This window comes from Gadus chalcogrammus, chromosome 1 (assembly GCF_026213295.1).
Source record: "Gadus chalcogrammus isolate NIFS_2021 chromosome 1, NIFS_Gcha_1.0, whole genome shotgun sequence".
Taxonomy (NCBI): domain Eukaryota; kingdom Metazoa; phylum Chordata; class Actinopteri; order Gadiformes; family Gadidae; genus Gadus; species Gadus chalcogrammus.
The window spans coordinates 10,023,711-10,048,573 of NC_079412.1; the positions used below are offsets into that span (position 1 = coordinate 10,023,711).

The window sequence follows — 24,863 nt, forward strand, 5'->3', positions numbered from 1 at the left end:
AGAGAGAGAGAGAGAGAGAGCGAAGGGGGGAGAGAGAGATTACGATGGACCTCACTCTTGTTACTACTGTTCTGTTCTGACAACACATTTTTTTATTGACAATTTTAATTTAAAAGTATTCAATTAGCTAATTACATGCATCAGAATGTCATGAAACAGGATGTACATAGCAGACTGTAATATTGTATATTGCAACAAAACAGAAACTTATGCAACAGAATGAATAAGAACTGAATGTAATTTATACAATATGTAGGTAAGGTAATAAGAGTGTAATAGAACCAAGTGGTAATGTAACACAATGTAAAGCAAGAGAATTGAACGTAACGGTAGGTAATATAACAGGAAGAAATAGAATAGAAGTTACAGAACGCCATTTATTCCAACACAATGTAGAATACAGAATGGAACACAACAGAATAGAACGTAATTACAATGGAATGGAATAAAACTGAATGGAACATCTACGCTTCCTAGTATTCCTAGCACTGTGCAATGTGTGTGTGGTTGTTAGTATGTGTGCATGATCAGTCTGTGTGCATGGGGGGGGGGGGGGGGGGCAGATGTTGCTTGGTGATGCATACGTGCAAACGGTGCGCCAGACGGGGGATTGAGGCTGTCACAGCTGTCGGCGCTGTCGCTGCTGGAGACCTCATCGTCTGAGTCCTTGGGGGTGGAGAACGCTGAGCTGTGGTCCACCTCCTCATACCGTCGCTTGAGGCCGAGGGACGCGCCTGCCTCCATGGAACCTGGGAGGGGAGACAGAGGCATGTGGTCATCACTGGAGGGTCCTAGGCAGTGCCGGCGTCTGGAGGGAAGTATGCAGAAGGCGTGCAGTGCATTCAAAATGGAGCCTCGTGATAGGAGTGGATTGTTGCACTTTACAGTCCGAACACCCTCCATCACTTTATGGTTGAACATCCTTTGCACAAACCAAATGGGAAGCTGACACTGTACCGATGTACCGTTCTACTGCGCAATATATAATATCCATTATTCATTTATTAGGCTTAATACAGTGGAATAGTTTTATCAAATGCTTATAGCATTATTCTTCTTGTTACTTACTCGGATAAAACTTTGTCCTTCTACATTTGACTTGTTAATTTTGCCTGCATTGTTGAGGAGAGCTTGTAACTCAAGTATGTCATTGCGGACAACAACAGATATTGCCTGTTTGTATTTGTGTTGTCCATTTGACGAAAGGAAACTTGAACATTAACTGGTTGAAGGTTAGACTGGGCACTTCAACTCTGATCTTCAGAAGATCAAAACACAGTGGGTGATGATCTCCTTCATAATGGGATGAGAGCTTCATAATGGGTTCCGGAGCATCCGGGGAGATGAGAGCAAACTTGGATTGGCTGACTGGAGCACGCCTAAACAACACAGCTATCTGATAAAAGCGTCTGGTAAAAAGGAAAGGTGAGGTAAACTTCCGGTTTCTCTCTTCCCCCATCTGTATTCGAGCCCAGTCACCCCCCTCCCTTCACCTCCGTCTCACATGAAATCCTACCCAGCTCATCAAGTCTGGGAACGTTGCCACGGCAACCCCCAAAAGCATGGGTTGATAAGGGAAAAGCCATGAATGAAATTGTGTCTGCGGCTCTGCTCAGCCTCTGAATACTGTGGGGTGGGGATGGGGGGGGGGGGGGGGGGGGGGGTGGACACGGGAAGCAAGCCTAGTGGGAGGCCAGGGGGCTGGAAGGAATCATGCAATGAATCATAGCTTTTCGGGGTGGGAGTCAATACGCTCTTCTCTGGGACCACTAAACCTCAATTATTTCGAAATACTGTACACTGGTTTGAGCCTGCAGGCTTCTGATTCAGGTAATATTTGATACATCACACAGTGTCATTCTTGCTGCATGATTATTATGTTGTAGGCCTACATGAGTATCAAAATAACAGTTGATATCAAATCCTTTAATTGAAAGAGTTTACATATAGCATTTGCTAATAGCGTGATCATAAACCAAATCCCAAAAGAAATGCAATAAAATAGGCCTGAACTGTCAGTGATGGAGAGGTTGACAAAACAAAGGTCCTGAGACCTTTATCCTGTGCATATCCGTATTGGAGGGACTTGAATGCGTGTGATCATTAGTAGGCGTCGTTACCGGTCAGGTGCTTTGGAGCAAGCAACCCGTTTGCAGATGCAGCAAATAGACACAAACGAGTCGGATGGGGAAGTCATCGAAGGATGGAAATGACATTGTCATAGGTCTACGCCTCGATCGCCCTCTCTCTCTCAGGACACACAGGACCGGTCACCAATTTATCATGAGCACAATACGGAGGAAAGGAAATCATTCTTACCTGGGACAGAAATCAGGACTCCGATTCAAAATAAATAGTGGGATGGTTCCGTGTTTTTGGTCAATGGGAATCGAACATTAATCTGTTTACTGTTGGAAAGCTAAAAAAAATTGTCCAAAATAGAAAACACTTGCATGGGATACTACAACCCGTTGTAAGCCAACGTGTTTTGAATTAGTGTTGGCTTGATTTGTCAACTGTACTGCTGTTTAAAAGCCAATCAGGCTACTTAGGCTTCATGTTCATTGTTCTGCACACTGGAGACCAAAGAAGAAAAGGCTGAATTCGTGGCAATCGTTCTGTTTAAACGTTGCATGCCTATCTACTAACGACGGGGGGGGCAGTCGGCGGAAAGAAGGACGTCATATGGTTTAGCTGATGTTTATTGCCTTGAACATTATCGATACAAGATGATGTAGAACGCCGAATGTCTTGTCTTCCTGGTACGAGACTTGGAATTGCTTGAAAAGGGGAAATCCGCTGACATCTGGCTTCGTTTATCCTTTAAATCACAAGGGCGGTTTCTATCAGGTCGGTTTTTCTTGCTGTCTTCGTTGATAAAAGCAAGACAGGTCCTGTTGTATTTGATGTCAAATGTTGCGATTTTCCTGTCGAAGTGACGTCCTTCTCCCCCTTGCCCCCTGCCCGGCTGGTTGTTACAATGTAACAATGGAGTGGGACATTTTCTACGGAGCAATATATACTTATTGTGACGTCACAAACATGCAGGCTTGCCGAGGATACTGGGAAATGTAGTTAAGTCCCGGCTTCTTTGTCTACCCTCTGCTGCAGCCAAAGGAGAAGGTATTCTTCATAAGCTCATAACAAATACATGCCTGTTTTATTATATATTTGAAACAATGTAAAGCTTCATCGGCGCAGTTTGAAAATTAAAATAATAAAAAAACGTCTTGACAGTAAGCTGGCTACCATGACAGCAGTGGTAAATTCAGTTTGAGTCTAAAATATATGTAACAAAGGGAAGCGCATGTACACAAATTACATGACATAAGATTGCCACTCTTCAAAGCAGACATTGAGAGATTATAAATCACCTATCCTTTAGACATGCCAACCTCCAGTGTAACAGTAAAAGGGCAAAAAATACAGTAGCCATTGTTATGAAGAAGTATTTCAATTATGCCAGCATGGGACACAGCTAATGGACTCTCAAATACCCATTCAAACACAAACACACCTGCACCATGCAGCCTCACCAAGCCAAACAAACGACATACTGCGAGTATGCAATACGATGATGGAGAACCAGGTTTGCTAAAATAATAAGATTACAAAAACAGTCCATACGATTTGTCATGAATACATTAAAAGGTAAAATTAAGGTTTGAACTGCCCAAAGGCGTTGTGATCTTGTGCCTTCGTCGGCACGGGGATAGCGATGGGACTTAAGTGCAGTGCCACCGTGGCCACGGCGCCAGGCAGTGTTTCACCAGAGCTCAGACAGCTGGAGAAACACTAGGACCCACTGCCCCTGCCTCAGGACGTCCACTTTGATGGCACCCTGCGTCGCAACATCGAGATCTGGCCTTGTGTGTTAGCGTTGTCTTGTCAATCCACCGCCATGTGTGTGTCTGAGCGGCTGAGGGGGCGAGGATCAGCAGGTACAGGAGGCAGAGAGAGGCGGAGGGAAGAAGTGTGGGGGGGGGGGGGAGTCCATGATTCCTAGGGGTCAAGTTCTTCTCTTTTTATAGAAAGCGGTGGACAGATTACTTCAGCCTTTCTCAAGCACAGCGCTTTGGCACACCAGGCGCCCAGCGAGCATAGAATAACGTGACATCATCTCTTCCTCCACGCGAGGAGAACGTAAAAGCAACACATTAAGAGAAGGAGAGCGGCGGGCGCTGCCTCAGTGGGGCGTCTCGGACCGGGGGCGTCGGTATTCAGTAAGGTCAGGGGGGGGGGGGACCAAGCGCTTCAGTCACGTGATCCATCACGGCAGCACCCCGGTAAGTGGGCGGCCCGGCGCCGGCCCCTAGACCAGCGGGGGGAGAGAGAGAGAGAGAGAGAGAGAGAGAACGAGAGAACGAGAACGAGAGAGAGAGACTACCCGCGCCAGTGTTGACCGTTCACTTCAGTATGATGTGGTAACCGTCGCTCGTGTCATCTGTTGAAACAAATAAACGTATTAATTAGATCCACGTCATCACGGATGTTTTTGTTTTTTTGACTCTTTGCGGTTCAGTTGTACTTCGTTCGCTTCCTACCTTTCATCGTGTCCAAGACAAAGCACACCTCGTCCTGGAAGTTCTGGATCATCTGATGAAGACACGGGGGAGATTCATGAGAAAAATACTTCAAAACCAAAGCATGAACAGAGGAAGACGGGAACAGCCTGTAAAGGGCCCCGGCGGCTGGTCACCTCATCGCTGACCAGTACGTGGATGCCCGTGGGACCTTGTTTGAAGATCTGGTTTATCTGTCTGGGTGAGATGTTGAAGAGCTGAGCGATCTTCTCTGTGAGCTCGGCGGCAGTGAGGTCCTCCAGGTAGATGGCGTGATAAACTGTAGGCGGACGTTGGCATATGTATCGCTGTTTTACATAAGTAGTGTGGTACAGTATGGGTACAAAGTTATTTGCATGCATTATAATGCGCTAGGCTTGAGGCGAGACGGATGACTATGGCTGCGAAGAGGCATTCAAATCCAAAACGGCTCTTAAGGTATTCACTTCCTACTGGTGTTAGATGCTCTGAGTGAGTGAGTGAGTGAGTGAGTGAGTGAGTGAGTGAGTGAGTGAGTGAGTGAGTGAGTGAGTGAGTGAGTGAGTGAGTGAGTGAGTGAGTGAGTGAGTGAGTGAGTGAGTGAGTGAGTGAGTGAGTGAGTGAGTGAGTGAGTGAGTGAGTGAGTGAGTGAGTTAGAGAGAGAGAGAGAGAGAGAGAGAGAGAGAAAGAGAGAATACAGACCAAAGAACGTGTTGTTGGGCGAGTCGCCGTTCTCGTGTTTCTGCTGCTGCTGTTCCCGGGCCTGCTGGGACTCCTGGCACACGTACACCGTCAGCCTTGGACGGACCACCCTACACACACATTTACCAGACGCTTTTATCCAAATCGACTTACAATAAAGACATTTTTCAGAAGGAACAAGATATATCGCCGTCGGAACAGTAAGGATGTTCATAGAACCAATTGCCAAGCACTAACAATCGCTAGGTTAACCCATTCCCTGTATGCAACAAAGCCAGCTAGGATAAGATGCTACACAACTAAGTAAAGTTTTTTGTGCCAGGACGTACCCCACACACACACACACACACACACACACACACACACACACACACACACACACACACACACACACACACACACACACCACACACACACACACACACACACACACACACACACACACACACACACACGAGAGGGGGAGACCTACCGTCCCTTCATGGCGTTGAACAGCCGGATCCCGTCGGCCGGCCCACAGATCTGGATCACGTCTTCCCTGGTGAGCTTCAGCAGGTCGGCCCCTGAAGCACAACGCAGCAATGGGTAGTTAACACAAGCTAGCTAGACTATGATACACTTTAAACACTCGTCTTCGGTAACATGAGCGCGAATGTTTTTTGAAACCTAACTGGCAACGGACAATCGTGACGAACTATGACGTAATGTTTCGAACGCGAATTACGTAGGCGGTAAAATTTTTGCCCCCGGTACCATTTTGGTGTGACAGAGCCAATCGAGTCACGACTGATCCTAGCAGTGGCTGGTCTCCTTACGGTCGTCCCTGGCGATGTGCAGAGCTTTTATAAACAAAACTGAGCTTGTAAGCGGAACGACTTTTGGGGATCCCTCGAGGTGTTGCAGTACTATTGTAGCCGACGGTGGTTGTCTGTTTGAGCTCAACCTGTGCATGATCAAACAGACCTTCTCCAGGTGCGTGTCCTACCTGAGAAGTTGGTGAAGAGGCGGCTGAAGGTGGAGAAGCGGTTCCTGTGGAGCCATTGCAGGGCATCCTGTGGCGTCGCCGTGGGCAACAGGTTCTGAGGGGTAGACGTTGAGGACAGGCAGGACACAAGGGGATAACGTTAATACTGTTGAGCGTCTCAGTGAGACCAGGTGCTGACTGTGCTGCCCATGTTGTTTCCCCCACACCCTCTTCTAGCTTGTTGATTTCTGGGTTCCCAACTTTGTCGATATTTCAAAGAGAAAATAAAATCAGGATCCATGTGGCCAGACTTGAAACACACTCTGCTGGTGTACAAATGTGCCTTATTATATAAGTATCTATCTACATTGGAGATAGACTGAATCAACCTCAAAGTGATTCCTTCAATTTGGAGGCTACAGAGAAACCGGTGGCTAAGACAATGTCAATGTGCGGACATTGTTCCAGGTTCACAGTGGTCCCCTGTTGCTGCTGTCCACTAGACCATTAATGCACAAGGCCAGCATTACAACACGTTTTTCTTAGCAGCCATACTCTTATTTACTATTGAACAGCAGGTCTCTTGCTTTGGTCCTCTCTCGCTTATTGTGGCTGTGTACTTTTAAGAGACATAAGTTGGGAGCATAACATTTCACTATTCTATCAGCGTGGTCGCTGATAAAATACGTGCATTCCAGAACCTGGTCCTATTAGATAATATCACTTTAAAACATGTTATAGATAAGCATGGTAAGCATCCCCTCAGTCCTGGAACTGAATATTTTTGCTAAGAAATAGAATGAGGACATGCCTTGTTGCTGTCATCGTTGTACGGTTGAAAACAAGTGAAAGGTTGGGGCTGTAAGAAAAATTCAAGTTAAAATTTGCCATGACATCGTTAGTCACATAAACTTTGTTTTTTGTTTTCTGCATTCACTTAGATGGGATGAAACACTGGGACAACAGGCAATAGATGATAACTCAATGATGCACACTACTCAATAGAAACATCTGTGCAGTACAAATATTGCCAAACATAATGCTATATGTGCAAAAATGTATATGCCATACAGTTCCGATATTACAGTGCCTTCGTGATGTAAGTAACTACTTCTTCCGATTCAAGTTGGGATTGCATGCGGAAAACATAAACTTGATAATGCTAAAGAACATAGGACTCGTGGTGTGAGGATCCAAATGATACAACGAAGACTAAATGAACATACACGTTAGATTCTGTTATACTTCTCGTTCGTATGAACGACAAGTATGATGTTTTTAGGGATAACACATATTTAAGAGAGGGAGGGGGTTTAAATCAAAACATTCTGACAGAGGGAAAATTATACATTTTGGGATAAATCTCTTTTTGACATTGGTCTCCCTAAAATAAAATAATAATAATAAATAATAAATATTGCAAATGGGAAGAGATGTACCCAACGCTACTACATGGTGACCGGTCTGAACAAACATACGTTATATAACTTATTCATTGATACTTACTTCTACTACCACCGGGACAACCGGCTCAGGCTCACTGGGCGATCCGTTGCTATAAAAAAGACAGACGTAAATGAATACCTCAGACGGGAAACTTACTCGTGTGCTTCTCTTTGGTTCCATACATGTTCCTTATAGGGCCAACAAACACACAAACAACAAGACTGAGTAACATCTGAGTAAGTTCCCCTGCTGCCATACCCTTCTGACACCACCACAGGGAAGGTGGTGTGTGTGCTGATGAAGCTAGGAGACGGGGAGTTGCTGACGTAGGTCACCTCAGGCCAGGGAGAGCACTGCAACAGACCAACGGTTGACTTTAGAAACTCCTCCAACTACATCTATGAAGAAAGCGCATCCGTGCCGACTAAGAGAAGGCAACTGCCATTGTGTTGGGTTTGGATGGCAGATGTACGATGAGTTCAGACACAGCTCATTGTGTTGGGTTTGGATGGCAGATGTACGATGAGTTCAGACACAGCTCATTGTGTTGGGTTTGGATGGCAGATGTACAGTAGGGCTTTGACTCCGAACTTCGTTCTTCGAATATAATTAGAATATCAAAAAATAAATCAAAATTCGAAGGAATATTAGGAAGCCCTTAATATTCAAACCTGTTATGGGCAGGCCAAGAGGGAGAGACGTCGGAGAACCCGACGCAGTCTATTCATAATATTGTAATGACCACGGAAGAGGCAGTGAATGAAGAATTGATTAGACAGCGATTTATTAGAAACCTAATAAACCGTTGGAACACGCAAGACCGTAACCATAGCAACGCGGTAATCAAACCTCGCGAAGCCCAATCCAGGTCTTAGTGAAGGCATTTAATGGTCAAAATATTATTGATAAATATTCAAATATTAATATTAATAAACAAACATACTTCAAAAATGATTTTTGGGCAAAAGTCAAAGCCCTAATGTACAGTGAATTCAGACACTGCTCATTAAGGAGTGAGCTCTGAGGCGTTGGGACATCTTGCTCAAGGATGCTTATAAGAAGGCCAGATAAGGCAGGGGATTGAACCCGGAACCGTTCTGTTAGGGACACCTTAGCTCGTAGATGCCGCCAACCAACTACTGATCAATCAGGGCCACCCACCCGCCCACACAGTTGCTATACTGACCTCTGTGAGGATAGTGGTTTCGTAAGAGGACTGGTACTTCTCCCTCTCCTGTGGCGCCCGTTTCTCCATCTTCTCCCGGTCCGTCTTCTGCTTCCTGTCGGCGCCTTTGGGCTGAGCAACCGCCACATTCGACTCATTAGCGCCGCCATGCAGCACAGAGCAACACTGGTGGTACGACTTAAAAATGGTGGGCATGACGGAATGGTGAAAAGAGAAACGGTGTCCACCTTGAAGACCTTGACCTGGCAGGAGGCCGAGTGCTGGTGCTCAGTGTACTCAATGCTGTCGTTCTCCTTGAACGTGTCGATCTGGATCCGGAAAGGCACGCCTTTCTCCCCTCCGTGCTTTCGCATGGTGAACTCTGTGCTGATGCAGTGAACCTAAACAACAAGAGAGCACACATCTCAGAATATTCTTTTGGGCAGAAGAGGCGAGACGGCATCCAGACAAATGTGTTGGGGTTTGGGTTTGGGTGAGTATTAAAAGGAAAAGGAAAGTTTAACCATAATTGACTAATTATATACTTGGTTCAATATAGGAAGTGCATTGAGTCTGCCAAACTGAATAGGTACACTGAACAGTACAAACTAGCAGAGCACAACAGAGGGTTCACAAAACAACAGGGTTCTCGATGGCTGAGATCTTAGACCGTCAATCCATCGCACTAAAGAAAGGAGAGATTCAGGAGGGAGGTGAACAGTGTGGACTGGTCAAATGACAGTGTTTGTTTGTCATGCTACCTGGATAAAAACTGAGGTTCTTTTTGATGGGTCCCAAAGGAACTCCACAGTGTTAAGCTGAGTAGGGTTAGCCCTGGGGTCGATCATGCCAACTGACATGGGGATATCTGCAATGGATCAATGTGAAACAGGTTATTGTCAAATGTGTTCTCAATACACGCCACTCTTTTCCACAACATTACCATGGCTCACTAGAACCCTTTCTGGCACACAAGCTAAAACACCAAAATCAAGCCGATGTAAACTACAATGCCAAGCCTCAGCCACGTGTCCCAATGGATATCTTTGTGAAACGTGACCTTTCCTTCTCTGTGACGCATCAGATTGGTTATCATAATCCGTCACACACAAATCTCATCCGGTGGCCATGAGCCAGATCCCCCTCGCTGTATCCCCCCAAAGCGGACCAGCGACTATGTGAAAGGGGCTCGGAGAAGCTCCGTTCTTACCCAGGTCCAGGATGCGGTCCCCGGGCCGGTTCCAGCGCCAACCCTCCAGCTGCTGGTGTTCTGTGTACTGCAGCCGTCGGTCATGGAAGACCACACGGATGATGCTCTAAGGTCGTACAAAACACAGAAAAGTGAACAACCTGGCACTGCTGAATACCTCCAAACAACAATTAGGCAATGTTCTGGTTATGGCATCAAAATATTCACTGCCAATAACACGTACATAGAAACAAGGGAAACAGTGAGCTTTAAGGTTTGCTTAAAGTTCAGACAGCTAAATGCCCTTACAGTGATGCAGCCCTTACGACCAGCAAAAACATTGCAACTGTAAGTTTGGTCAAATCTGAGCTGATCATCATATCATGATATGAATATATTTATATGATCACCTGATAACTCTTAAGTGAAATACTAGGTTGGAGGCTTACCTTCACCATCTTACTGGTGATTTCAGGAAGCTCCCCGATTTTCCGATTGTCAAGCATTCGAATTTCATAAGACTGTCCTGCAACAACCAATCAACACATTGTTATTAGCCGTTAATGTGCCCGGGTCTTTCCCATAATGTTGAGATACATTCGGTAAATGGTATCAGTCGTGTCCATCATGTGGCCGGCGCTGGGTGCGAGTCGGGCACTGACCTTGGTTGAGGTAGGTGAGTGTTTCGTCATGCAGCTTGATGGCCGGCGAGGTAGCTGCACACAGAACATACTGGAAGGGCAGGATCTTGTTTTCATTATCTGGGGGCAGGTTGGACTCTTCCTGCTTGAAGATGGGCAGGGCGAGCACGTCGCTGAAACAACCAAAGAAAATAGCATTTAGCGTTTTAATCTTTTCAGAAATTATTTCCTTTGGGTTCATTCTATGCATTCCAGTGTTTGGCTGAGAGGCATCAGAGCTTTACCCATCTAGTTGGATACAACTGGGCACACATTAGTTGCATTAGTGCATTGTCGAAAATACACACTGGCTTGCAGGGTGTTCTCAGCTAGAAATTCATCAATTCCAATGAAAGCAAGTTGGACGACACCAGCCAATACCACGGTCTCCAGTCTGTGGATCCCGTTTCTCCTCTCAACCCAAGAATTTCAGCAATGAAGTGGCTCTTTGCAGGCTTCGGTGGGTCATGTAATGGTGCACTCGCTAAATCAACAAGGACACAGAGTGTTTTCTTTTCCAAGCACTACGCCTGAGTCAGCAAAATCGTATTTAATTGCACACACAATCGCCAAACTTCAGCCATCTGTTAGAGGGGCCATTATTAAAAGTAGGTTAAATTGGATATACATTTATCAAAGTGAATACATTTTCAGTAAGGGAGATTGGAATAGGAGAATCACATTTAAGAGGTGATTATTAGGCTTAAACCAATGTTTTTCGGGATATCAAATGAAATATACATAAGATAGTATATTAGTGCAGCAGTCATTGCATTGTTATTATACATGCATAAATCAATGTAGCTAATCGATGTTTTAGCTAGTTATTTTTTAGGCTTAATTAAAGTTATCAATTTCATACATTGCCTAGAATACATATTTTTGTGTTCTGTATGCTGTATTTAAGTTTAGAATGGGTTGCAATAACACAAGTATATGTGGTTGATACACAAAAAAAAGTATCTCTTGATAACAAATCACTGTTTGGCAATGTACTACTTAATGCATACATTTAAACAGTTATAACTACAATTCTACAAGGAATAAAACGATTAAGTTTGTCTGAATTCATGCAGTACCTCATACTGTATGCCCCTGCTCCCAGCTCTTGGCCAATGCCCGAGAGACTCGCATCGAAGTCCTGCACCAAGCCTGACTCGATCACCTCGTCCGTCAGGGGCAGCTTTAGTGCCCACGCCATGGTGACGACGCTAAAAGCTCACGGAGCGATTCCGTTTAAAGTTCCGCCAAGATGTCCAGCTGTATTAAAATAAATGCCAAACTTTTGGTGGAGAAAGACAAACACTTAATTATGACATGAGCAACTTAAATACACATCTGAACCAAAACGGACCAATGACTGCACATGAAATGGATAATCAAAGAATAAACCTGTAGGTTTCCACTAACTAAATGACAATTGATACATTATACATTACATATAGTAGCAACCCCAATACCTAAAAAGATCCCTTCCACACAATATGCTGCCGAGTTGGCAAACATGAATTGAGTTCAGACTTCAGAGTGCTTGTGCACGTTTCATTTGATACACCTCACAGTTAGTTATGTTATGACTGTGTACCCCTATACCATGCACAGTACAGAAACATAACCAACCTTCGGAGGAGCGAAGTGTGGCTTGCGGCTAACCAAGTGAGGGCTTCAGGCCATCGTGTCGCACTCCTTCCTCACGTACTAAAATAAACATGTCAAGCTATTCGCTCGGTTATCGTAAACGCTGAGCTAGCCGCTAGCCTGCATGCTAACGTAGCTCTCAGACCCTTTAAGTGAATCTATGGCCGTCTATGTGTCCTTGTGGGGTTTACCTTACAGCTAAACGATTATGACGATGAAAACCCGATTCAATAAGTAACAATTAAATCCACCCTCATGGAACATGGATTAAGAATATACATTTCTTTTGTTTGTTTATCTCTCTTCTTCTCTATGACAAACCCGCAATATCCGCTTACTCCTATTATAACGTGGGATGGACGTCACGCCTCGTTACCGCTCTCTACTGGCCGGCGGGAGAACTACTGTAGACACAAAAAATTATAGCGCGTGAATGTGTGTGCGTGGGGGTGTAGCGGTGTAGGTGTTTATAAACAACAAAAGCTATAACAATATTAGTCCAAGAATCTTATATTTTATTTGTTCAAAAATGACAACACAGCGTTTTTTGTAACAACAAGGTTTAGCAAACCAATATATTGTAACTTGACATTAACATGATCAGTTCTGGATGATGCCCGTTTAGTGTTTGATTCGCAGACCCATTCCATTTCACAATAATGTATATAACGTTTGTAAAATGTTGAAGGCATAGTGTTATATTTTAATCAAATTATGGGATGAAAAGAAAGGTCAAATTGAATACTAAATACTAAATAGTATATTATTTCATGGATATGCATAATGTTAACATTAGCAGATGACATTTGGCATCATGTTGATTGTATTTTTTAACCAGTAGCTGCTACAATTCTCCAAAGTGGTTAAGTAAAAAATTATGAATGCATACATACTATATGCAACCATTTTGCTTGTCCCAAAGTCCACTAAAGTGCAAAGCATTATTGGAAGGACTGATAGAGGTACAATAAACTGCCTCTCTTTTGTCTCCAATTCACACAGCTATAAAGAATGTACGTGCAGACAGGAAACCGGTTCATTCTTCTCTCAAAAGGAGAATTGGAACCATAATATTTTGCTCAACATTAATTTCACTTTCCTTCCCTAATTCATAGCTCATACTATGAATAGCTTTTTTTTTTATCTGGCACAAATCAACCAGGACATGTTGTGAAATGTAGATTAGTCCATAAACACTTTTATAAAAGGCAACATTTCACGGTTACACCTGGTTTACCTCAAAACTAAATCAAATGTACAACGGACGCACTTTTAGATCTTTAAGATAACCGTTAATGCGATAAAAGAAACAGAAAGCTGTCTTGAGTTTCATTAAAACATCATACAGAATATATAAAACAAATGAGAAATTAGCAGCTATACAATTCAAAATGGCTGGCGGTTTATATCCAAAGATTCCTCACATTAGTTTATAGGTTACATGGTCACTTAAAAATGGTTAAAAGTGTAAAAAAAAAAAAAAAGTTATAATAGCCAATTTTATATATTGAAGAATAATAACATTATATCTGATGATATAGAATCATGCATTCTGACTCTTTGACGCAAACGTACCGATACATACCTTAAAAAATGTTTTTTTTGCATACTCTTCGTGACACTCTTATGTCTCTTCCTTTATTTTCTTAGAATTTCAATTTTTTTTTCACCTCAAGTCACTGTGGCTATATACAATGCAATCTGCATCTTCTCAACGCTTCCCCACTGCCATCCTGGTATAGGTCCAAGCAGCTCACCACCGCGCTCCCTCGGCTCAGAAAGGAGAGTGTACTACTGCACCTGGAAGACGTTTATCTTGCTGGTGTTTTTCAGCGTCTGTCTCCGGTTGCAGAACCACACCCGCACCACCTCGCGGTCGTAGTTGAGCTCCCGTGCGATCTCCGTGATCTCCTGGCCCGTGGGCAGGGCGTTCTTCTCAAAGTAAGTGTTGAGGACCTCGATGGCCTGCGGCGTGAAGCTGGTGCGCCGCTTGCGTTTCTTGGACGGCTCTCCGCCCACGAACTCCATCAGATTCTGCTGGCCCTTCTGGTTCCAGAGCTCCGCCTCCGCCAGCCAGCGCTCCAACACCGGCTTCAGCTTCTGGGCGCTTTTAGGCGTGATGTCCAGCTTTTCGAATCTGCCGTTTCACAACCCGTCAGTTAGGTTAACTCAGAATCATGTTGTTGAACATAAAAATATGAATCTAACACAGCATCACCGACACACTGCAGCATCGCCCCCCAGGCTCCACAGATGGATGTGTGTGATTCCAAGTGTCTGAACAAAAGCTGCAGGACAATCATCCCTGTGTAAGAGCAGCCCAGGCCTCCTGTGTTATATGTTAAACCTTGCCCTTGGAATCATTTAGCCCGACACAGATGCAAGATTAATGCCTTTCTATCCAGCTCTCACTATAAACACCATGTTACTGCTTTTTAACATTCAAATTTAGTATTACCCCCGTTTAATCTCAATGACAGCAGGGCCTCTATATTAAAGAGGAAATATTTTTATCAAATGTATATAAATTACTATACAACTTATAATGCATGCTGATGCATGCATGAGGATGCATTGTGTTCAGGTAAGGGGGGAGGGGCTTACCTGCAGATAGCTGATTGGCTGTACGCAGGACCCTCCGTGGCTGTCAGGGCCTGCCCCACTTGTGTCTGCGTCAGTCCCAAGGAGAGTCTGCGGATCTTGAAATTCTTGGCAAACTCTCGGATCTCCTCCAGATTAATGCCCTCCTCATTGTTGACCGCATGCTGGGGCTCTAGGCAGGAGGGGGGGGGGGGGAAACAGTAGAATTGAGTCCAGTTATAAATACCCTGCTATGGGAGTTATGCTGGGCGTGGAGGAGCAGGTGTTCATACTGCTGACAAGCTGGCCCACTGTTGCTATGTCTGCACAGGAGATGGGGATGGGCGTGGCGGCTGTCTTCACAGAGGTCTGCGGGGCGATGATGACGGGCGACTGGGCGACAGTTGTGACCGAGGCCTAGAAGGGACGGGGCCACACATCATAACACTTCAAAAAAAAGGATGCTTTTATCCGGGCCAGTGTATCGACATTGTACCATGTCCCATTTTTCAATTTCAAATCGGTAAAAGGTTACCGGCCATACTTTGATTTAAACTATTCTACCTGCATGTTGGGCTTGTTTAGGCCGGACGCAGCAGAGTCCTTAGGCAGCATGGCGGCAGCGATGGGTGCTGCGGTGGCTCCGCCCCCGAGAGTAGCCACGATCTGGCCCTGGGCGTTGAACAGCAGCTGCGAGGCGACGGTCTGGAGCTGGAGCCCCTGCAGGGGGAGGGTGTGAGTGGCCGCTCCGCCCAGAGAGGCCGGGTTCAGAAGGAGCGGGAGCGTCCCGATGACCTTTAGAGAACCAGAGCACATTATTCAGGTCGGTCAGTACGACCGTCTTGGCCTCTTCTTCTAGCACAGCGTTAGCTTTTTTTTTTAAATATAAAATTCAACCAACCAATAATAGAAAATACATAAAATACTTGCTTTACTGATAAAAAGTTTATTATCCTGTTGTTCGATTAATGGTGTGAACATAATTTAAGTAACTATAGTGTTGAAGTACAACAAAATCCAATATTGACTAATAACAGCCGTCATTAGTAACAGCCGTAATAAGTAATAGCCATCATTGGCAAAAGATGTCATACAATGAATAATAATGTGTGTGTAATGGCTCTTGAATCACAATAATCCCTACACACGTAGCATAAGCAGAACATAGGTAGCAGATGCCCCGCTGAAACCCACCTGTCCTTGAGCGTTGGTGATGACCTGGCTGGTGATGCCCGTCATATTGGACATGGCCGTGGTGAAGATGGGAGTGGAGGTGAGCGAACTCAGGAACTGGGGCTGTGCTCCGAAGGACGCAGCGCTGAACTAAAAACAAGATACAACTTAAATGATCAACGACCGTAGCTGTACTCGTTAATCAACGCAGAGGTCTAAGCGACTGGAAACTGGATACCAATGTTGGCACTGTTATCAAAAAGAGATAGTGCGACAGTTCAGAAAAACACTTGTGCTACGTTTTTCGGATGGTAAACGTATTAATCTCAGGTCAACGAAACGCGGTTAACCTATAGTCCTCAACCTCTACCAGAAAAACACGTGTTATGCTGCGCGCCTAACATGCTTCAAACAACGTCCTCAATCCGTCTACAACCTACTTCTTGATCGCAGGTAAAAAACGCTAAACTCACAATGGCGGGGTTGAGCGAGAGCCCGGCGGTCTGCAGCGCCGCCACGGAGATGCCGGGCTGAGCCATGGTGGTAGCGATCGCCGAGGCCATCTGGGCTGCGGCCACCTGGCTCGCCGTCACCTGGGTGCCGGTCACCTGCGTGGGCTGAGACGTCACCTGCTGCAGGGAGGCGGCCTGCGGCTGGAACAAGGTGGCGGCGGTCGTCTGCAGCTGAGGCTGCAGGGAGTTGAGCACGGTCGCAGCTTGGAGAGAAACAACCAACGGTCATTGTTGAGGAAAGAGATCACGCAGACCTCAGGATCAGCAATTATAACACGTTCAGCTGAGCAATCGAATCAGAGAGAAGTATATATGCAAAACTTAATGGCAAAACATAACATGTACTTGTCTTGATGTAAGAAAGGAGTAGGGGTCAGCAGCTGGATGGATAGCATTGCATTCATTTATATTAGCTTGTAATTATAGAATAATTGAACACCTACTTTTACTTTAACATATATATATACTTTGATGCATAATAGCCTCTCTTATGACCTTACATGCCCTGAATGACTGATCAATGAACGTGGCGTTTCTCCTCTCTCCCTTTATTTAATCCCATTACATTATCATTACACTCATCTAATCTAACACACCAAGCGCAGTACCTTGAAGGCCTGCTAAGGGCAGTTTGAGGAGGTTCCCGGCTGCGGTGGCTGCAGTTAATCCGGGCAGCGTAGCTACATTGGTGGTGGGGAGCGTGAGCACAGCCAGGCCCCCCTGGCCCCCCAGGGACCCGGCCATGCTGAGGGGGATGAGCAGCGGTTGGCCCAGGGACCCCGCTTGGGCCATCATCCCCGTCATCAGCTGGGCAAAGCTCTCTTGCGTCAGCAACTTTGGGCGGGGATAAAGCGATGATGAGGCTCTCTGTGGAGGAGTTTCTTCCTACAAGCTATCAGAGCCTTGAACAATGAGTCATAAACTCTTCACTGACACTTTTCCTTGCACTCGTGCCATTTAAAGTATTTGCAGTGTTCACTTATAACCTGTGTTGTATATTTTGGGATATTTTTATCCAATATTTTGTTTATAGCCTAGCTTTCTAAGTGTGATGTTCTTGGCATATGCACTGCTTAGGAGTTTGATGCAATAATATTTCACTATATTTACTTGTATGTGACAAATATAATTTCTAAAATCTTGTATCTTGAGGTGGAAAATGCACTCAGTGAATTAGTGAGTGATTAGTGTGTTGAGCTTGTGATCGTCGTTAACATACCTGCGGACATGCCTGTATGTTGATGGGTAGGGTGGCCTGCGTTTGGGGTAGGGCTGCACTGATAGGAATGGTTGGCGCTAGTGTTTGGAGGGCGGGGCCTGTGGCATCCACGGTTATGACCTGCTGCTCTCCGACATCTGAACAAACAGTGTAGAAGTGTATATTTATAACAGGTCTGATGGTATTTTTGCCATGGGAAATTATTTCAAGATCTTTTGGCAAAACTGACCTCCCACAACTGTGATGATACCATCGATTTTCATACAATACGTTCTGAAATGATACCGGCAATTCAAATCATGAATTCACATTTGCCAAAACCTTGGACCTTTTTAGTCTACCTTTTTCAGCTAAACTTGGAACATAGACGTCATTGGTTAGATTTGGAGTAAGCAAGTCCTGGACCAATGGCGTCAACAGCTTGAACCTAATTTACAGTCGCATTGGGTGAACTGATCAAGCTGGCGCACGGTTCAAATGTCGATGTGTTGCGTGTCGCACGTCTCTGATATTTTGGAACTTATGTAATGTGCATTGTGGTAACCCGGTTCCGTCTTGCCCAGCCTCCCCCCAATCAGTGAAAGTCTCTGATGCGAAAAAAACAGAAAAAGGCGCATTTATTGAATCCAAATCATAGCATGGGCTATCTCCCGCCACAGTAAAACTACAAATCAAAGTCTGGGCTCCGTGAGCCACTGGCAGTCCGGCTGTGTAGTCCGTCGGTCTACTCTGGAACGAGTCTCTGGAGCAATGGTCCGTACGGGGAGGGAATCTCGGTCCGGTCCGAGATCCTGTACTGGACCAACACGTTCTCCTTAACCGCGTATCCGCTTCTCTTTTATACCCCTCAGCTGCGTCTGATTGCCTTCATCCTTCGCAGGTGTTTCCCATTTGCGTTGAGTGGGGCCGCGCTAAAGCAGTCCCTGGCGCCCTCTGGGGGAAACGGGTGTTATACCGCCTGTATCACCTGCCCCCTGGGCTTCCAGGGCCGCTCTGTCGGGGGCCGGGTTGCCACACTCCTGCACCCTTTGATGAAGCCCCGGGGTGCCTCTGACTGCCAGGACAGGGCATCGGCGTTGGCGCGCTCCCGCCATGGTTGGTGGTCCATCTTGAACCGGTAGTCCTGTAGGGCCAGCAACCATCTCGTTACCCTGGCGTTGGTGTCCTTGGCAGTGGCCATCCACTTGAGTTGGGCGTTGTCCGTCACCAGGGTGAATTCCCGGCCCAGGAGGTAGTACCGCAGCTTGTCCAAGGCCCACTTGATGGCCAGGGCCTCCTTCTCCACGGAGAAGGAGCAGAGGGCTTGTCTAAGTAGCCTGATTACTCCTTCTGCTGCTGTCGTAGATTTCTATTAACGACTTATCTAGCTATATGCAAGAGGAATCGGAGAGTCCAGGTCAAGTATAGATGGAGAGTTTATTGTAACCCGCCAACGAGAGACAACAAAACCGAGCGAGTTTGCAAAGACACTCCAGAATGACTCTCGTCCTGCTCCTTATTTCCCCAATTATTACACAATACAAAGTTGGACTTTCATCAAATATTGATGTGCATAGCATGTTTTTTTGGGTCATACTGTGTGGATGTCAGCATATTCTCGGTCCCAACTGTGCCTTTTGAACAAATATTATCTCTATACAAGCAGAGATGATGCACATGTGTGAATGTCAGCAATGTCTTCAGAGAGTACATCAGATAGGAATAGAGTGGACCTACTCACTGGCGCCACATGACACCTAACATCTAGGGGAAAGGTGATCAGCTATTTCCCACTATTAAAGTATCTATATGATATGTAGGCCTAATAATAATCATAGTTTAACATGAAATGTTAATTTCTACCATACTGCCTCTGACCAGGTTACACGCTCTGGTAGAGCCTTCCGGGTAAGGTCATGGAGGGGGCTTGCCAGAGTGGCGAAACCGGGAATGAATCTCTGATAATATCCCACAAGACCGAGGAACGACTTTATCTGCTTCTTGGTGGTGGGGCGGGGCCAGCCAAGGATGGTCTTTACCTTGACCTCCTGAGGTCGGACGTTCCTGCGTCCGACTCTGTAGCCCTTGTAGGAGGCCTCCTCTTAGCCAAGATGGCACTTGGCTGGGTTGGCGGTGAGACCCACCTTCCTCAGCTCCCCCAGGACCGCCCGTAGGTGTCGCAGGTGGACGTCCCAGCTGGCGCTATGGATGGTGATATCATCGATGTAGGCGGCGGCGTAGGCCTGGTGTGGTTGCAGGAGACGGTCCATCATGCGCTGGAAGGTGGCCGGGGCGCCATGCACGCCAAAGGAGAGTACCGTGCACTGATTAGTCCCCCGGGGGCTGCGAACGCAGTTTTCTCCCAGGCAGTTTTTGTGAGGGGAACCTGCCAATATCCCTTGGAGAGGTCGAGGGTGGTGAGGTAGCGAGCGGGGCCGAGCTCTATTAGTTCATCGACCCGTGGCATTGGGTAAGCATCGAATTCCGAGACCTCATCCAGTCTCCTGAAGTCATTACAGAAGCTAAAAGAGCCGTCTGGCTTCGGGACCAGGACGACTGGGCTGGACCAGGCGCTGTGGGATTCCTCGATCACTCGGAGCTGGAGCATCTTTTTCGACCTCCGCCAGTATGGCGACCCAGACGGGCCTCTGGAACCCGGTACGGTGGTATGCGCTCCGTGGCACCTGCCGCCGTTCTGATGTCGTGTTGAGCGACCGTTATTCTCCCGGGTATCTCCGAGAACACTTCCTGGTGCTGCAGCACAACGTTGGCGAGGTCCTGGATCTGGGCTGGGCTGAGGTCGTCTCCCATCGGGACCTAAGGCACGCCTTGCCAGGCGACAAGGACCGAGGCAGCCGGAACCGGTAGGGTTGTCCCGGCCTTCCACTGTTTGAGGAAGTTAACATGGTACAGCTGGGTGGGATTACGCCTCCCCGGCTGCAGCACCCGGTAGTTCAACTCCAGAACCCGTAGTTCAACACCAGAACCCGCTCACCCGGCCGGAAGAGGCGCAGCTGGGCCCCGCGGTTGTAGGTCCGAGCCTGGGCCTGCTGTGCCTTGTGAAGGTGTTCCGGACTATGCGCCAGACCTGAGCCATTCTCTCCCGTACCTGTTCGACGTGGTCCACCAGGGTACGATGGGGGGAGGGTCGGCTCTCCCACACCTCTTTAGCCAGGTCCAGGAGTCCCCTTGGCAGCCGTCCATATAGCAGTTCAAAGGGGGAGAACCCTGTGGAGGCCTGGGTTACCTCGCAAACTGCGAAGAGGACGTGGGGAAGGAACTGGTCCCAGTTTTTATCCGTCCGTCTCCATGGCCTTCTTCAGCATCTGCTTAAGGGTTTTGTTGAACCTTTCAACAAGCCCGTCTGTCTGGGGGTGATGTAACAAAGTCCTCAGCTGCTTCACCTGTAGCAGACTAAGAAGCTCCTTTAGCACTCGTGATATAAAAAAGGACCCCTGGTCCGTTAAAATCTCCCGTGTTGTCCCCACACGACTAAAAAGCAGCATTAGCCCCCGGGCTACTGCCTTAGCGGTTGCGGCGCAGAGGGGCAGGGCTTCCAGGTAGTGGGTGGCATAGTCCACCATGACTAATATATATCGATGGACCCGGCTGGATTTTGGGAGAGGCCCCACAATGTCTCGTGCCAGCCGGTCGAAGGGTACCTCTATAATGGCCATCGGGATCAACAGACTTCGGGTCGTGGGTCGAGGGGCAGTGCGCTGGCACTTCGGACACGCCTGGCAGTACTCTGTAACATCCTTTTTTATCCCGGGCCAGTAGAACCTGTCTAGGATCCGACCCCTATTTTTGTCCATGCCTAGGTGGGCCCCTAAGACGTGCGTGTGGGCCATGAAGAGGACCTTACTGATATATGGGCGAGGCACAACCAACTGCTCCGTTATTATTCCCCCCCTCTCTGCTACCCTATAAAGAAGGCCTGTCCGGGTGCAGGTCAGAATGAAAGGCGCATTTATTGAATCCAAATCATAGCACAGGGTATCTCCCACCACGGAAAAACTACAAATCAAAGTCTGGGCTCCGTGAGCCGCTGTGGACTCTCCGGTCCTCTCTCACGCGCTGTCCCGGTCTTTGGATGCGGCGGTCCGCCTGTGTAGTCCGTAGGTCTCCTCTGGAACGAGTCATTGGAGCAATGGTCCGTACGGGGAGGGAATCTCGGTCTGGTCCGAGATCCTGTACTGGACCCACAAGTTCTCCTTAGACCACGTATCCGCTTCTCCTTTATACCCCTCACCTGCGTCTGATTGCCTTCATCCTTCGCAGGTGTTTTCCCATTTGCGTTGAGTGGGGCCGCGCTAAAGCGGTCCCTGGCGCCCTCTGGGGGAAACGGGTGTTAGACCGCCTGTATCACCTGCCCCCTGGGCTTCCAGGGCCGCTCTGTCGGGGGCCGGGTTGCCATATCATCCACACCAATGAGTGGGCCAAACAGCAACTACAAATCTCGTTTGGAGGAATTACCTGCTCCCCCAGCGATCTTAGTGGCAGTAGGTGTGTCTTGGATGCTGCTGACGTCAGGTTGTTTCGGGGCCTGGTCGTCTCTTCCTTCCAACCTGGATTCCACTTTGTCATCTGATAACGAGGACGCAGTGGAAGAGTCTACCTCTACTTCTAGCACACGGATCGTCTCATGGCCAGACATTACAATCACCTGAAACACAGCCAGGGTTCAAGGGTTAACAGAAAGCAAAATACAGGTCAAGTAACGTAAATTGACCCTTGCAGTCCCTTCGGAAGAACCCTTCCTACAGCTCATCTTACATTATGAGAGGAAGCATGTTCGATGCGTCATCTAATGCATCCATCATCTGCTCTGGTGCTTATCTTTTTCATGCAATCCTTTGTTGATGTTGCTTTATACAACCCTGGTCTCAAAGATTCCTAATTTTATCTACGTTTAAGTCTATCCCATCTGAATACAGCCATTTTTGTCAAACCTTTTTATTTTTTTACAAAACATTTTCGCATTTATACTGATTATTCAGTCAATATTCTTCAGGGTTGGGGTTCGGTCTCGGCACCTAACCTAGCCATATTGAACCCGGTTTGGAGAGAGACACGTGACTCATGGGATGAAGGGATAATGACGGACCGAGGGGACGGGCAGCAAGACAACCTTGGCTGAAGGGCAAGGTGCAGAGACAACGCAGGAAGAGAGAGGATGCATACCTGGTGGTCTTTGGCAGGAAATTTCAAAGTGCAGGAACTAAATGGCTGAATAAAGACTTCTGCAGTCAGACAGTGAATGGCTACGGAGAACAGAGAGGCCAAGCATATGTTAGGACACAGTGAACCAAAACAAAACAAACAAAAAAAGACAAATGATTAGAGCATGGGTCCCCCAAAGCAAGTACAAGTGCATCAGCCCACAAGCAGATCAAGCAATGCTCTCTCAAGCGTTCTTAGCATTCATAACCAGAAGCATTGCTTATGTTTGCTGACCGTGTCTACATAGAATGTTGCCGAAGGAAAACAAATATATCTGATCAATAAGCATGGCAGCAGATTGGTACACAACAACGCATCAAGTTGAGGGTAGTGGTAAAGCAGAGTATTGCATGTTATAGTTATGATATGGTAAATGAAGGCGACATCAGTCAATGATCTCAAAGCTACCCAGGGATTAAATCTGTTTAGTATTCTTGCAGTTAGAGGCGGGGGGGGTACCTGTTCATTGACAGTAAGTGGGGCAGCTTTAGCAGGGATGTCCTGTGAGTCCATGTTTTTAGCACACATACAACCCCTCTGCATCTTGAATTCTGTGACAACATAAGGAAGACACCAATGCATGTAGTCACTTATATTTATACTTTACGACAACCATAAACAAAAACTACTATCAGGGTTTGCACACGGCGGGGACACGGACCGGGGAACCATAAATAGTGTGGGTATCTTGAGGGGAAAGCATAAGACATGGACACATGGTTAGGACTTTTTCTTTGATTCATGGCTATTTCTGTCACGCTATGAATAGATTATATTTGATGGGCCTAAACAGGCCCACCCTCTCTGTTGTACTTGAACACGTTTTGGGAGAACATGAATGAAGGAGCTGCAATGTACATGAGGCGGTCGTCAGTGACGAATCAAAAGCTCAAAAAATACATGGATGACCATTTTCTGACAGTAGGACCCTCTTTACAAATGGTGATCTGTCAAAACTTCAGCTGGGGATAACGACCACCACCCCACCCCCATTCGCGGCAATAAAAGTCTCGCCGCGACGGCTACTTTTGGGAACAAACTGTTACCACCCGGTGTGCGCGACAGATCGCGTCTCAACCCCACCTAGAGACCGAATATAATGTGTTTCCCTCTCTTTATCATAAATATATAAATTATGCTAATTACGAGCATTGCATATTAACCCAAACTCATTTCCTCTCGCCGCTTCGTCGCTACATAGGGATACGCGGCGGGCAGTATTAGACGGGTGGGAATTATTTGCAACTTACCAAGCAGATCTATTTTATTTTCAGTTGTCCTCCCCTTCTAAATGGTCCTTGTCACAATTTGTTTCAGTCACACATAATTAAAAATTCATCTCAGCTTCCAGACAGGCGCTGTGACTGCACACAAAAGAGGCATTTGCATTGATAAGGAGGGGTTGCAATGTGAGGATCTCCTATTTCTCAATATTTAATGACGTTTTCCTTTTGGACAACAATTCAAATCATCAGAAATCCTCCGGGTGTCAAATTAAAAAGCCATTATCTGTTGTAAAGTAAAGGAAAATTAGAAAAATGTGGCCCTTTGCACTACGTCATGAACATAATTTATGCAAGAAAAAAAGCCTTGCATTGAAAAATGTCTGCCTCGACTTCAGTGGAGCTGCGGTTCTCTTAAAGGGACAGTGCATCCCTCTTAAAGGGAAAGTGCATCATACAAGAGGGAGAGGGGTGGGCTATTGTGCGTTTGTATTTGTATGTAGGTCTTTAGGCAGAAACACAAAGTATGTGCCTATATTCAGAACATTAGACATTAAATACATAACATTCATGCAGACAGTATATTAGGCGGATACAGTGTTTGTTAAAATATTTGATAATGATAATGT

At 46.4% G+C, this 24,863-nt stretch overlaps 3 protein-coding genes across 5 annotated transcripts in view; all 3 read right to left on the reverse strand.

The window, feature by feature from the left end:
- Positions 1–2,410, reverse strand: part of csrnp2 (cysteine-serine-rich nuclear protein 2) — a 5,673-nt gene extending 3,263 nt beyond the window's left edge. The window contains exons 1-2 of the mRNA XM_056587157.1: positions 2,320–2,410; positions 585–749 (exon numbers count right to left, since the gene is read on the reverse strand). Coding sequence (XP_056443132.1) covers positions 585–744 — 160 coding nt within the window. The 5' untranslated portion in view covers positions 745–749; positions 2,320–2,410. The remainder of the gene's footprint in view (positions 1–584; positions 750–2,319) is intronic.
- Positions 2,411–4,324: 1,914 nt separating this feature from the next.
- Positions 4,325–12,680, reverse strand: tfcp2 (transcription factor CP2). Of its 2 annotated transcripts, none has more exons than XM_056587948.1 (17): positions 12,308–12,680; positions 11,767–11,947; positions 10,670–10,821; positions 10,457–10,533; positions 10,029–10,134; positions 9,580–9,686; positions 9,067–9,219; positions 8,840–8,950; positions 7,912–8,006; positions 7,714–7,762; positions 7,019–7,066; positions 6,229–6,322; positions 5,716–5,806; positions 5,244–5,353; positions 4,700–4,842; positions 4,545–4,596; positions 4,325–4,444 (listed from the first exon to the last, which is right to left on the reverse strand). In XM_056587948.1, the coding sequence occupies exons 2-17, from the start codon at positions 11,886–11,888 to the stop codon at positions 4,407–4,409; spliced, it is 1,548 nt and encodes a 515-aa protein (XP_056443923.1). In that variant the 5' UTR covers positions 11,889–11,947; positions 12,308–12,680; the 3' UTR covers positions 4,325–4,406. The 2 variants fall into 2 exon arrangements, with proteins under 2 accessions (XP_056443923.1, XP_056443930.1); XM_056587955.1 differs by having other exon boundaries at positions 11,767–11,969.
- Positions 12,681–12,828: 148 nt separating this feature from the next.
- Positions 12,829–24,636, reverse strand: pou6f1 (POU class 6 homeobox 1). Of its 2 annotated transcripts, XM_056587974.1 has the most exons (12): positions 24,262–24,636; positions 23,471–23,562; positions 22,973–23,052; positions 22,265–22,454; positions 17,810–17,946; positions 17,199–17,424; positions 16,552–16,793; positions 16,100–16,228; positions 15,470–15,700; positions 15,199–15,322; positions 14,930–15,098; positions 12,829–14,462 (listed from the first exon to the last, which is right to left on the reverse strand). In XM_056587974.1, the coding sequence occupies exons 4-12, from the start codon at positions 22,443–22,445 to the stop codon at positions 14,117–14,119; spliced, it is 1,785 nt and encodes a 594-aa protein (XP_056443949.1). In that variant the 5' UTR covers positions 22,446–22,454; positions 22,973–23,052; positions 23,471–23,562; positions 24,262–24,636; the 3' UTR covers positions 12,829–14,116. The 2 variants fall into 2 exon arrangements, with proteins under 2 accessions (XP_056443949.1, XP_056443943.1); XM_056587968.1 differs by lacking the exon at positions 22,973–23,052.
- Between the last annotated feature and the right edge of the window lie 227 nt (positions 24,637–24,863).

What these genes read in the sequence shown, in the direction of transcription:
- tfcp2 (XM_056587948.1), bottom strand. Translation starts at nt 11,888, where the DNA reads ATGGCGTGGGCACTAAAGCTGCCCCTGACGGACGAGGTGATCGAGTCA. An exon ending in AAACCACTATCCTCACAGAG is followed by an intron (nt 8,007 to 8,839) that starts GTCAGTATAGCA and finishes GGTCTGTTGCAG; the next exon opens with TGCTCTCCCTGGCCTGAGGT. An exon ending in ACGTACTGGTCAGCGATGAG is followed by an intron (nt 4,597 to 4,699) that starts GTGACCAGCCGC and finishes TGTCTTCATCAG; the next exon opens with ATGATCCAGAACTTCCAGGA.
- pou6f1 (XM_056587968.1), bottom strand. Translation starts at nt 23,554, where the DNA reads ATGCAGAGGGGTTGTATGTGTGCTAAAAACATGGACTCACAGGACATC. An exon ending in TAAGATCGCTGGGGGAGCAG is followed by an intron (nt 17,947 to 22,264) that starts GTAATTCCTCCA and finishes CTGTTTGTTCAG; the next exon opens with ATGTCGGAGAGCAGCAGGTC. An exon ending in TAAACAAGCCCAACATGCAG is followed by an intron (nt 15,323 to 15,469) that starts GTAGAATAGTTT and finishes CGTCCCTTCTAG; the next exon opens with GCCTCGGTCACAACTGTCGC.